General features: G+C 39.3%; 1 protein-coding gene across 17 annotated transcripts in view; it reads left to right on the forward strand.

Moving 5' to 3' along the window:
• The window catches only part of MIPOL1 (mirror-image polydactyly 1), a 283,359-nt gene that overhangs the window by 244,960 nt on the left and 24,561 nt on the right, over nucleotides 1–13,838 (forward strand). For all 17 annotated transcript variants that reach the window (XM_043549731.1, XM_043549737.1, XM_043549733.1 and 14 more), the window contains one exon: nucleotides 7,866–8,096. In XM_043549731.1, coding sequence (XP_043405666.1) covers nucleotides 7,866–8,096 — 231 coding nt within the window. The remainder of the gene's footprint in view (nucleotides 1–7,865; nucleotides 8,097–13,838) is intronic.

The following is a 13,838-nucleotide window of genomic DNA, read 5'->3' on the forward strand; positions in this document are numbered from 1 at the left end:
ATGATTGCAAATATTAAGTTAAAGTTATTTAGTTACCAAAAGCAATTGGTAAGTATTTAAGGCAGACTAGACTACATGAATTGACAATAAATAGTAGATAAAAGATAGGAAAAATCTTTTCTGTAACTTTTAATGGTGGGATAAAACAAAGACGGCACGATTCAAAATGCAGCCATTCTGCAAATTTAAGTTCAGTTTTACCTAGTCAGAAGGGGTATCTCAAAGATGCAGCAGCGGAGTCACATGGCTATGATGTAGCCTTGGTGGCACACAGAATGAACTTCCATCTTGAACAGGCTCTTGCAAGTCTTTTTCCTGTGGCAGAAGTCAGTAAGGAAGGAATTAGGCTTCTTAAATCCCTCAAAATTGCATCTTCCAACCTCATTCATGGTCGGCCTCCTGCTCTTTGTTCCTTCAGCCTCAACTCTATAAATTTTCTATAGAATTGTGCCTTCCTCTGTAGGATGGGCATGAGTCCACCATTGCAATTGTCTTGTTCTCAGTTGGTGCAAGACTGCAACGTGCCGGGATTGTCTGAGTTTTAAGGATGCACAGATTTGTGAATGCCTATACCAAACCCTGTATGCAGCTACCCTACTGTTGTTGTAGCTGAGTTGGTCCCAGGATATTAGAGAAACAAGGTGGGTGAGGTAATATCTTTTATTGGACCCATTTCTGTTGGTGAAGAGCTTTGTGTAAGCTCAAAAGCTTGTCTCTTATCACCAACAGAAGTTGGTCCAATAAACAACATTAACTCACCCACCTTGTCTCTGTACAAAACCCTGTATACTTTGTTTCTTATGAACATTATGAACAGCCAGGTCTATATCAAAGCTCAACAGAAACATTCAGATTATTCACAGAAATATGTAGGTGTATAGGGTAATAAGTAACAATGGGCACCCACAACAATTGCAGCTGCACTAATTTGAAAATAAAATCCACAAATGTGTAAGCAAAGAAACATTAGAACATATGAATGGGTGTGTATTGCAAATAACAGGTACACATGTTTAGAGGCTCTTTAAAAATATATCACTAATCTGAACACACGCACACAGAGAGAGGAAAATTCAGAATTAAGGCAGCAAATCCAGAATATCCTGTTCTGTTCTATATAGGTGCTTATACTGCACTCATTGCCATAGTATCCGAGCGTCTCCAAGTAGTGCATTAACCAATGTGACCAACAGCTGTCACGTGTTTGTTCTCTCGTCCTGTTCCCAGGGTTAGAAGTGTGTTCAGCCAAGCATTTTGTTTTGGATTTTTTTATATAATATATAGCAACAGATGAATGTGTATATATTATTGGAGAAGGCAAGGTCAAAGAAATGTGCCTAGCACTTAGAAGTCTAGGAGTACTTTGGGGTCTGCTATTGTGTGGTTTCCTCCACAATTACATGAGTTAAGGTCACATTAACAGTCTGACCAACACTGGAAAGAACACCTTGGATACACTGGTTCTAGTCAACCGCTCTTCAGTGTGTCAAACTTCTGTTCCTGAGCAAGCTCATGAAGAAGCTAGCCAACGGCCATTTTTAAGCTTATCTAATTGAAGCGAATATCCTAGACCTGGCATAATCTGAATTCAGGCCAGGACATGGAATCAAAACCGCTTTAGTGGTACTGGTGCATGATCTGCTGTCAAAGGATAGATGGCAGATAATCAGTCTCGTCCTTCTGAACCTCTCTGCAGCATTCAACACTGTGAACAGAGAGATGGCAGGGGTCCAGAGTAATGCACTAAAAATGATTTGATTCCTTTCTAGAGGGATGCATCCAATGAGTCATGATGAGAAAATGCACCTCCACTATTAGATACCTCACTCGTGGAGTTCCACTAAGAATTCTCTCTCCGGTCCTAATCAACATCCATATGCAGCCACTATGGGAAATGGCAAAATGAGAGACTCAGGTGCCAGCAATATGGAGATAAGATACAGGTCTATCTATCTTTTACCACATACAACCACATGATTACCACCAAGATGACTTTGTGCTTGGAAAAGATCAGCTCATGGACAAAGAACAGCTGACTGAAATTGAACCTGACCAAGATGGAGGTGATGCTGATAGGCAGAGGAAACCACCTGAAGAGTTTACAAACCATGTTCAATCTTCTTCGCTTGAAGGTACACAGCCACAATTGGTAAATTCTGTCCACAGTTTTGGCGTGCTCCTGGATTCCTCACTGACACTAAGTTTTCACACAGAAGTAATTGCTAGTGATGCTTTCTACTACCTCCACTTGGCTAGGAGACTCCATCCCATCGTGGAAAACTATCTTTATTCATTCTTTTACCACATACAACCACATGATTACCACCAAGATGACTTTGTGCTTGGAAAAGATCAGCTCATGGACAAAGAACAGCTCACTGAAATTGAACCTGACCAAGATGGAGGTGATGCTGATAGGCAGAGGAAACCACCTGAAGAGTTTACAAACCATGTTCAATATTCTTCGCTTGAAGGTACACAGCCACAATTGGTAAGTTCTGTCCACAGTTTTGGCATGCTCCTGGATTCCTCACTGACACTAAGTTTTCACACAGAAGTAATTGCTAGTTATGCTTTCTACCACCTCCACTTGGCTAGGAGACTCCATCCCATCCTGGAAAACTATCTTTATTCATGCTTGGCTACCGCAGTGCAATATATCTGTACATGACACCTTCAGCACTTAGGAAATTTGAACTAGTACAGAATGCTGCAGCAGATCTCCTCAGCAACGTCCTGCAAGCTCATCAAACCTGTCCTTTGCTCCCCCTACAGTGGCTTCCTGTAGGACATCGAAGGTTTTGGTCCTTATCATCAAGGCGCTCAATGGCCTGGGTCCAGGGTATTTAAAAGATTGACTAAGGTTCTGGGATGAAGACTGTGATCAACAACTTCACTCCTATGTCACATGGGAACTTTCTACAATAGAGGCAAAGCTTGTCTGTGCGGAAGACAAAGCTTTCTCAAAGGGGCTAATTGCACACTATGGAATGAAGACTACAAGAACAGAGGATTTGCTGTGGCAGAAGTCCAAGATACCAGACTGTGGCAGAGGAGTCCATTCTAGTGACTGATTAATGGCTGCTGGACTTTCAATTAAACATACTTACATTTAATAATCCAAATTTGACCAATTTTTAACCTTCTTTTGCAGCAAAAATAGCTCAGATGCATGTGCCTTGTAGGCCTCGTAGGTTCAGGCCTGAAGAAATCTGTCACAAAAAGTTATCAGAGAGACTTACTCCCTTTGGAATACTATTCCATCAGCTCCTCAGATCCTACCTTAGCTAATCACTTGTTATCTCAAGAGTCTCAGGACTCTCTTCACAAAGTTCAAAATGCAAAAATGTTATCAAGACTAAAGAACATACTGAGATCTCAGGTCTCCTGGATGTTGCCAAATAGAGCGATCAATAAGACAAAGGTAATGCATTGATGTAGAATAGGTATAGGGCTAGATAGATGGCCATGAAACAGCAGTGCAAAAACACTCTAAATCTTCCCTTTATGGGCAGGTGAGGATTCCCCAAAATGTTGTCATTTTTGTTTTATTTTATTTTATTTGTATTATGATAATATTAAACAACTGTATGCCAAGGCCAGCAGTGCAGTTCTCATCAGTGGCACAACAGGAGAGTGGTTTCGCACCACTGTTGGAGTCCAGCAAGGCTGCCTTCTTTTGCCCACACTGTTCAACATCTACTTGGAGCTCATAATGACTGATGCCCTAGAAGATCACATATGCACAATCAGCATTGGGGGGCGAACAATCTCAAATCTTCGGTTCAGTGATGACATTGATGGCCTGGCAGGCAGCGAAGATGAACTTGCCAACCTTCTGAAATGATTGGATGGAACTTCCGCAAAATATGTCATGGAAATCAGTGCAGAGAAAACCAAGCTGATGACAAACAAACGTTATGGGATGAACTGACATATCACCGTCAGTGAACAAGAGCTGGAGACAGTGAAACAGTTCAAGTAGTTGGGGGCAGTCATCACAGATGAAGGATCCAAGGCAGAAAATCAGGCAAGAACTGCGCAAACAGCAGCAGCAGTGGCAAAACTAAAGCCAATTTGGGAGGAATAAGAACATCTCCCTGGAATCTAAACTGAAACTGCTGCACACATTGGTCATCTCCATTTTTCTGTATGAGAGCGAGACATGGACCCTTATGGCAGAACTTGAACGGAAAATACAGGTAGTAGAGATGAGATGCTTCCGTAAAATCCTGGGTAGCTCCTACTTCAACAACATCACTAATGAAGAGGTCCACAACATCATAACCCAATGCGCTGGGTCATGTGAAGACCTCCTGACGACCGTGAAGAAGTGCAAGCTGAAGTGTTACGGCCATGTAACAAAATCATCTGGCCTATCCAAGATCATCCTCCAAGGGACAGTACGGGGAAAAGAAGAAGAGGTAGACAGAAGAAGACATGAATAGGAAATGGACTTTCCCGTCCATAACAGGACATAAAAGAGTGGACAGGAATGGACTCCGTGGAGACTCAAGCACTGACACACAATTGTCAGGGGTGGAGACAATTGGTTGATTGCTCATCACTGATGGTGCCCCAACGACCAATGAGGTTATGGGAGTGATTATGATAATTATGATAATATCGAGAGGGCCCAGACATAGATCAGGGGCAGTACTTAAATACTGACTTAAGGTATGTCTACAGTGCAGTTAAAAACCCGCATCTGCTCCGTGCCAGCTAAGGGTCTGTTTAATTGCAGTGTGGACATCGAGGCTTGGGCTGGAGCCTGGGCTCTAGAGGCCTGCAAGGTGGGGGGGTCCCAAGGCTTGGGCTTCGGCCCAAGACCAAACATCTACACCACAGCCCCTTAACGTGAGCCCTGCGAGCCGAGTCACCTGGCACAGGCCAGCCGCAGGTGTCTAATTGCAGTGTAGACATACCCTGAGAGGCTTAACTTTAAAGGCTGCCACTTTTGAAAATCTTGGCCAAGGAGTATAAAAATGAGCAACAGCATCCTCAATTTGCAGCTTTTAGCACTACTTCCAAATGTTGTTGTTTACTTTTTCTAGTAGGTCTCAGTAGTTGCCCACTAGAATAAAACATCAGTCAATATATTTTATATGCAGCTACTAATATGATTTTATTTTTTTAATGCCTCTCCTCTGTGGATTTGTCATGTCCCTTCATAAATTATGGATATATTCAAAATGTCGTGATTTAATTGAATAGGTGCTTCACACCATTTTCAAACAACCTCAGGTGCTAGGTGTAATGACGTACCTGTGTTCTAACCTTTAACTTTTCAAGTTCTATTAATTCATTCATATTTTACTTATGCATGTATATTATATTTTAATTTGTATGTGATTTTGCTATATAGCTTGACGGGGGGATGTTTTCTGTATAAATGTTTTAACAAAAGGAAAGGGAAATAAATATGCCACTGCATACCAGCACCCTGGATGCAAAGTATGGCTGGCGTGTTTTATTCACCCTGCATTTCAGATAGGAGACTAGGACAATACACTTTAAAGAATGGTTGATATTTTCATAGTCATCATTCTGACATGACTTCAGGTCATATTCATCAATAAGGTAACAACTTTCATCAGTTTCTAGTGTACAGGCAGCAGTTCTGAAGTACCCTAAACAATGATATAAACTGCCTACTCATTATAATGTTTTTATTTCTACCACCTTCGTTGTAAATGTGCTCCCTGAATTTCTTCTACTTTTGGTCCCATTTCACACACAGGTGAATGATAGAATAATGGAAAACAGAAATGGAGCAGACCTACTGTCTAGTCCATCACCTGGTCAGTGCAGGGATGTTCCCTACTCAGCATTTGAAACGGGAGTACATCAAAGCACGCTATGGAACTTTTAGCACGTGGTTGCAGGGTTCACATGGCCAGTTAGTGCTCAACAACCTGGTGCACTGTAGATTCACGCCCTGGCTTGCTGCATACTACATCGCTAAGTAGACAAGCCCTTAGTTATTAAACAATCTCCTCATCTGGTGTTCTTTTAATCTTTTCTCGTAAATCAGTCCCTTCAACCCCATTAGGTAAGTCTACGCAGCAATTAGAAACCCGCAGCTGACCCGTGCCAGCCAACTCAGACTCGCTGGGCTGAGGCTGCGGGGCTGTTTCACTGCTGTGTAGTTTTCTGGACTCAGGCTGGAGCCTGGGCTCTAGGACCCTGTGAGCTGGGACGGTCCCAGAGCTTGGGCTCCAGCCAGAGCCCAGAAGTCTAGACAGCAATGAAACAGTCCCACAATCTGAGCTCTGAGAGCCAGTAAGGTTTGCATTGAAAACCCTTTTAGCTGCAGCTCACCTATTGCTTTGGCTGCATAGCCAGACAGGTACTCTTCACATTAACCTTTGTTCTCTTCACACCCTACTCCAACTTGTTTCAGAAACAGGATGACAGAAACAGTCCTGCCCCTTCCACTATCTCCAAGAGTTCAAAGAAATCCAGCTGGCACAAGGACAGAGAGAAATACAAGATAGCGTCTTTCCCTCTCCTTTTAGTGTGAAAAGCTCCTATTTTTGTTTTAATGTAATATTAAAAATGGAAATCCCAACCTGTAAGCAACTGAAGAAATAAAGCCTTTGAATCATGCTGGGGGGGGAAAGCCCAAGTCAGCTGGCATGGGCCAGCTGCAGGTTTTTCTTTGCTGTGCACACATAGACACTTTTGTTGCTGTTTTTTAAACTCTGTCCGTAGCTTCCTGGTACTGAGTTGCTGAATACTGTATACCAGATCTTGCAATGAAGGATTATTACCACCATGCTCCATGACTTAATGTCTCCATGAATACAGCCCCAAAGTCATATAAAATACAGTGGATGAATGCATAGCCAGGGCTGATAGAGGTTTTTCTATGTGAAATAGTTGCTAAAGGTGATTTACTTATTATATAAATGAATCCAAAATGGTGGCTGTGGACGGCTTGGCAAGAAATTGTGATTACCATGATGCAAGGAGCTATGGATATGGAATTGGCCCAGTGATTGCCATCTGATAGTGATAAGTAACATATTTCTACCTAATATAGAAAAACTTATTTAAGATCAGTTTATCCTTATTTATACCAGAATCAGGAAGGATTTGAGATTTCTGACACTGAAAAGTTGACTGAGATTGTTTGGAGTTGGGCTATCCTGCGCAAACTGTATTTCAGAAAAGCACATTAATTTCATTAATTTATTTTAGTCAGTTGTATTTTTACTCCCTTTGGACCATATTCTGATATCCTTACCCATGCTGAGTCATAACTTACTTCACAAGTAATCCCACTGAAGTCAATGGGGCAACTCATGCTGTTCAAAATGAGTTAAGGGCATCAGAATCTATCCCTCTGTTTCATTCTACTCACTTATTTCAATATTTAATGAGAAAACAGCTGAATCTTCCATTGCACACTCAATAATTCATGGTGATTAACTCAATTTCTTGTAAATCACACATTCAACTTTATCATACAACCTATAGAAAAATTATGCTTATTTTTAAAGAGTTAATTTTGGGATGTATTCTATTTTTTTTTTAATCTGAGTTTTTCACGGTTTTTTTTCTTTTGGAATTTTTAAATATCTTCTGTACACTTGAAAAGAAGCTTTTAAAATTATATGTTGTTTTTAGTTTATAGATTCGTTGAAATTAATATAAAGAGATTTTCCAGCTCAGTGTTACATCTCTGCATTTTCAGTCTTCTTGTTTTGTTATATAATAAAGATCTTGCTCCAGAATTAGTTTATATTGATATATGTGTAATATTTTAAAATACATTAATATAATTTAAGTGTGGTATTCTTGCAGTTCAAACTCAAAGCTTATACTGTGAGTCAATAAAATGTATATTTTTGTTTTCCCAGTTTACACAAATCTCTGTCCCAAGAAGTGAGTCTTAAGGATCAGTTTAACTGTACTCTTAGTACATATGAAGATGCACTGAAAAGCAGCGAGGATATTGTAACCATCACACATCGCCAAAATGAGCAGCTAGCTACCCAACTGCAGCAAGCCCTAACAGAGCGAACAGACATGGAATTAAAGCTTCAGCAAGCTTTAGAAGCTTCACAAGAGGCCAACGAAAAAGTTCAAACGTAAGTCAGTTGTCTTTACATTTGGAAGAATGTCATTTGACAGACAAATGAGACATTATTCCTCCTGATGTTTACAGTGTGGTTGTAGTCACAAAAGTGGCTGTTTAAAAGTGGCTTCTCACAGATTGGCTTCTTGTTGTAGTCAAGAGTCACTTCTGCTGCTTTAGTGACAAAACACTACTACTGCTTACTGCCTTAGCGCTGTATAACCAACCTGCCTCTGGGAGAATGACCTCACTGCACGTTAAGGGGTAGGGGTTGTTGTTTGGCTTGTTGGAAAACGTGTGCGCCCCTTTAAGGGCTAGAGAGCTAGGGAGTGACTTTCTGCGGCAGCTGCAGACCAAGGTAGCATAGGGGCACTGACCCAACAACCCCCATGTGACGAGAAGAGAGGGGGGACTATGTAAGTCCGTGCCAGTGCAGAAAAAGCCCTCTTTTACCTGGACCAGACAGAGCAGCACCCACCCTCCCACCCATGAAATGGTGAAATACTGGGTTTTGTCGAGATTCTCTATAGGCGCTGTGCTGGTGCTCCTTTCTCGGGGGGCTGGGAATGAATTTTTCCCTCACCACCAGATTGGGAGTTTTTGTCTTCCCCACAGCGGGTTTCGGGGAGAAGCGGCTTATTTGGGGGCAAACATGAAATGGGAGTTAGTCTATGATGTTGCAAATCATTATGTAAATGGGGGACGGGTGTCCAGTGCAGGTACTCCACAGGGAAGGGATATAGTGATCAGATAAAATGGATTGGTAAAGGATTTAAAGGAGGTATTCTTTAAGGGTGCAGAAGCTGGGGGGAATGAGCTGAATGGGATTTGCCTGCTCCAGTTGGCCCAGATCCAGCAGCCACTGATCAGCCCCATAGGTTTTTATGTTCTCTAGATTCTAAGCAACTTATCTTTGAGTTTTGTAAAACCACTCTTCAGTTTGGGACAGATCATTTTGGATAAGTGACTGAGCAAAATTAAATCCTCGCATGCCAGAACTCTGACATCCATGGCTACAAGTGTTAAAGGTTTCTAGATGCTGATTATTTCAACAGCATTGTAATGAAATAGTAGGATTCATGATGTGCTTTCCCTTAATGTCATATGGGCACTGCTTTTATACATATACAAGAGGCTTTAAAGTGTTTTCTGTTAGGTTGAAATGGTTTTCAGTGTTCTTGGAACACATGGAATCCCTGCTACAGTATTATATTTGCCTTTATAGCTACATGAGACAACGTGGGTGAGGTAATATCTTTTATGGGAACAACTTCTGTTGGTGAGAGAGACAAGCTTTTGAGCTTCCACAGAGCTCTTCACCAACAGATTTTGGTCCCATAAAAGATATTACCTCATCCACCTTGTCTCTCTAATATCCTGGGACCAACGTGGCTACAACAACACTGTCTACAACAATTTATAGTTACATGTGAGAATATTTGCAATGTACATGTATATCAGTTTTTGTCTGGTTCATACCTGGTACATTTCAGGCCAGGTGTTTGAGTCTGATCCAAATCGCATTGAAATGAATGGGAAGACTCTTGTTGACTTCAGTGGGCATTGGATTGGACCCTGTGTTCAGGTAAATGACAGTGCTCCGTAACATAAGACTTCTTGTTAAAAGGCTGCTAAACTCTGAACTCTGGAGTTCAGCTGTGTTGAAGTCCATTATAAGTTCCCTTTTAACAATGTACTAGTTAGTACACACACAGTGCTCTGCTCCATATAGCAGGTTTTTAGAGAGGAAACACAGCAAAGCTGACCAAACAAACTTATATAGTGAAAGTGGAATATGAAATATATCTTAGTGACAATCACTGTACAACACTCTAGATGAAAACCTGGCTCCACTGAAGTCAACGGCAAGCCTCCCATTGGCTTCAGTGGAGCAAGGATTTCACCCATGAGATCTTACAATCATAATGATTAGTCATTTGGATAATGGTTAATTACAAGCGATAGCTGAATATTGGGTAATAACTAGCTGATAAAACAAAGATATGACTTTGTAGTCAGCTTTAAAATAATGTACATAGAATTATTATAGCCACTACAAGTCAAACTCAACTTGTGAATTTAAATTAAACTATTTGTATATACTCCTAATATTTGCTTTAGTATATGTTTCACAAGTTTCAAGATTATACACTATCCAACCTGTTGTCATAAATGCTCCTCTAACAGACACTTTTGGCCTTGTGAGAAATAAATCACACAGACAGAAAGAATACAGTATACTGTTAAGAGGAAAGTGTGCATGTTAATTCTAAATTTCTGACTTTATAGTCTCCAATGTGAAGACTCCAAATTTACTCTTGCTCTCATTGAAATCAAAGGGGATTAAACTGTTGTTCTCTGAAGGTATTGTTATTTCTCAGTGAAGTACACTCACCCACCTCCTCTGAAGAAAGATGTGATCTATTTTGTTCCGTCTTGTTACTTTCTTGACCATATTAATGTTCTGAGGACAAAACATAGGTCTAGTGTTATATATTGTATATACAGACAAAATCCTAAGAGTTGTCTTTTTATTTATTCTACCTGTAAGTTCTTTGCCCATAATTCTCATTGCTGGATCAGGGCAAACGTGCAGACTATACATCTTCATTGCTTGGCCCAGCTCACACCTGTATGACACCTGGGGGTTCCAAAATGAACCCCCTACAAGTTTTTTAGGTGGTGGTGCCTGAATCAGGGCAACATTTCTCCCTGTTTGTTCCACATCTGCCAACAAGTTTCCTAGTGTGTGTAATATACTCACGTAGCAACCAGAAATTAGTCCATAATTCATTTCAGGCACCCAATAAGTTTTTTTCCCTGTTGGGTGAATCTTTTATATATATTAAGCATGCATATACTTGGACTATTAAGCATGCATAATTAAAATAACCTTATGAAAAATAGATATGGTGCATATGCAGGAGTTGCTTTTTAATATCATTTTTGACAAATTAATATAAACTATCTATATTATTTGTTCAGTGTCAACACTGCTCAGTGCTGTACAGAACGTAGAGGACTCATGGTCCATGTCCAGACATCTATTAAATCTTCCTTTGCACTAGTATCATTTTAAAGCTGTCATGTTATTGTTTTTCATTTTAGTTGAAAAAACACTTGCTATTTGTAAACTGGGAATTTATAGGCCAATATTTGTCCCAGATAATATTTTTCAGTCATGTTTGAATCCCCTGAAACCACAGTGGTTAGAACAGAAGTGCAGACACAACTTGAACTATAGTGGTGCCAATGCACTGCCATAATGAAAAGAATTCATTCAATTTAACATGCTTAACTACTTGGGAAATTTTCTCAGGTTATTGCTAAAATCAGTCCTCTAGCAAAATTAAACAGTTGGTTGAAGTCTTTTGATGACAATAGCATGCCCTTTTTATCAAGAAACTGTGGAAATGCTCAGTGCATCTTCCCAGCACCCAGTCATCCACCCCCATCCTATAATTCAACCTGCAAACAGATTAAGCAGCTGAGTTTGTGGAAAGTGTGTTTACTCTGAGCTAAGAACCCTTGTGTGACACTATAGAGATTCCACTGACACCTCTGGGAGAACTACACAGACAGTTCCTGCTCATCAGCAGGGAAACCAGGCTGAGAATTCACAATTTCTTTGTAACCTCAACTGCTTCATTCAAATCAGTGTTTGGCAATTAGGCAGGAACTAGTTTGTTAGCTTTACTTTTTTTTTTTTTTTTAAGATGTAGGATGTTCTACATTTCAAAAAGGACTGACAGTCTTAAAACCTATCAGCTGAAAGGCTTTTTGCTATATTAGTATTTATTTTTATCATTATCCTATAGAGATTTTTATTTGTATTTAAAATATGAAACTAAATTTCATAGCCCAATTGAGAATTCAAAGTATAGGCTTACCTTTTCTTCTCCATAACATCTTAAAAAACTGCCAAAAGAAAGTGTAATTCTGATTTGTGAGTGAAGTATTTTCTGGTGATGTGCTAAGTTATTTTATTTTTTCAGTGTTATTTAATAATGTACATTAGTAATGGATTTACAGTTAAAAAGGGAAATAATCATGAGCTTGATTAAGGAAGAATGTAATTCAGAGCATCATGTCATTAATAGAAGTCAAAATCAAGTCTGGCAAGCAAATCTTTCTTTCTTAATGTCATTGACTGACATATACCACACTTTAGATGACCGGTTCTTTGACATTACTGAAGAATGAATAAAAAAATTAAGATTTTAAAATAAATCTTACTTCTTACAATATATGTTATGTGAACAGTTTAGAAAACAGCATAGCTTTCATTTCTCCATCGAAGGTGGCACTACTGGGTTTAATTCATTTGTGTATATATTAAGTTACTTACCTGCAGTTGTTGCTCTCTAAATTTAGTATCTCACATAAATTAGTGCTCTGTCCTTTGGCATATGGACACAAAGCATCTAAAAAGTTTCTGGATTCCACCCCATGTGAAGCAGCAGTTGTGAGCCAGAAGGGGGATACAGTGGAATTTGCTTATAGCAAACCTGGATATAGCAAAAGTACAGTTTTATACTTAGGTAGAATGAAATTCTTACTTTTTTTTTTCAGTGCATTGCAATATATAAATAGCAATATATGCAATAGAGTAAATATTAACTCAATAGATAAGATCTATTATGTAGAGAGCTGGGCAGAAATTTTTGATCAAATTTGGTTTTTTGCCAAAAAAACCAGATTTGGCAACACCGAAACATTTTGCGAATTTGCGTCAATTTCTCCAAATTGTTTCCATTGTGGGGAAAAAAACTTTTTAAAAAATCCTGTTTAATTTTGACATTTTCAAAACAAAAAAATTTTTAATTCAAACGTCTTTTCATTTCAAAGAATCCTTTAATTTTCTTTAATTAAAAATGTTAAATTTTCTAAATGAAGTATTTTATTTCTGGGTAGAACTAAAGGTTTCATTTGATCCAATACAAAGCAAAAAAATTCAACTTTTTGTTTTGCCAACAATTTAAAAAAAAATTGTTTTGGGTTCAACCCTAAGTAAATTTTTTCCAATTTTTTAGAATAACCAGTAAACCAACAATTTTTTTATTTGCCCTGCTCTGCTTAGGGACTTAAATAATATTTAAAACTGTCTGCAACAGTATATGTAATTACCAGACTGTAAAAATAAATATAATTTTCGATAAATAATTTTTTTATTTCATTTTGATCAAACAAAGCATTTGGGGCAGTGGCATAAATCCACCTGAAATGGTGACACATAGGCAGAAGGCCCCTAAAAATTTGCTCTGATGGTGGTCCCAGATGTTGCAGCCCCAAAAGGGAAGTGGGGTTGACTTGGAGGAGGTGGGGCCAAGTCAGCTGGAAGATGCTGTGAATTAATTTGTGCCTCTGCCAACCTGAATCATATGAAGTACACGCTGGATTTTAAAGTGGTCCGCCCTGGTGGAACTAGTGGGGATTGGCAGTGGCCGTTGAGTTCATTAAAAGCAGGAAGAGGTCCTAATATAGTGCTAAACCAATGTTAATAATTTATAGTAAAGACTGATGTGGTTATGATATATTTTCCCTAGGAAGAGCTCCATTTCTATAACATTAGTCTTGAGGATACTGTGAATTTAAGTGTATGAGATTTTAGTTATGGGTTTTTATTGGTAAAAGAGCAATTTAATGACACTGGATAGATCAGTAGGGTCTGACTCTGTGTGTGTGTGTGTGTGCATGCGTGCACACAAAATATTGCTACACATACAACTGAAATGACATACATACAATTAGAATG

Source organism: Chelonia mydas, chromosome 6 (assembly GCF_015237465.2).
Source record: "Chelonia mydas isolate rCheMyd1 chromosome 6, rCheMyd1.pri.v2, whole genome shotgun sequence".
In the NCBI taxonomy this organism is placed as follows: domain Eukaryota; kingdom Metazoa; phylum Chordata; order Testudines; family Cheloniidae; genus Chelonia; species Chelonia mydas.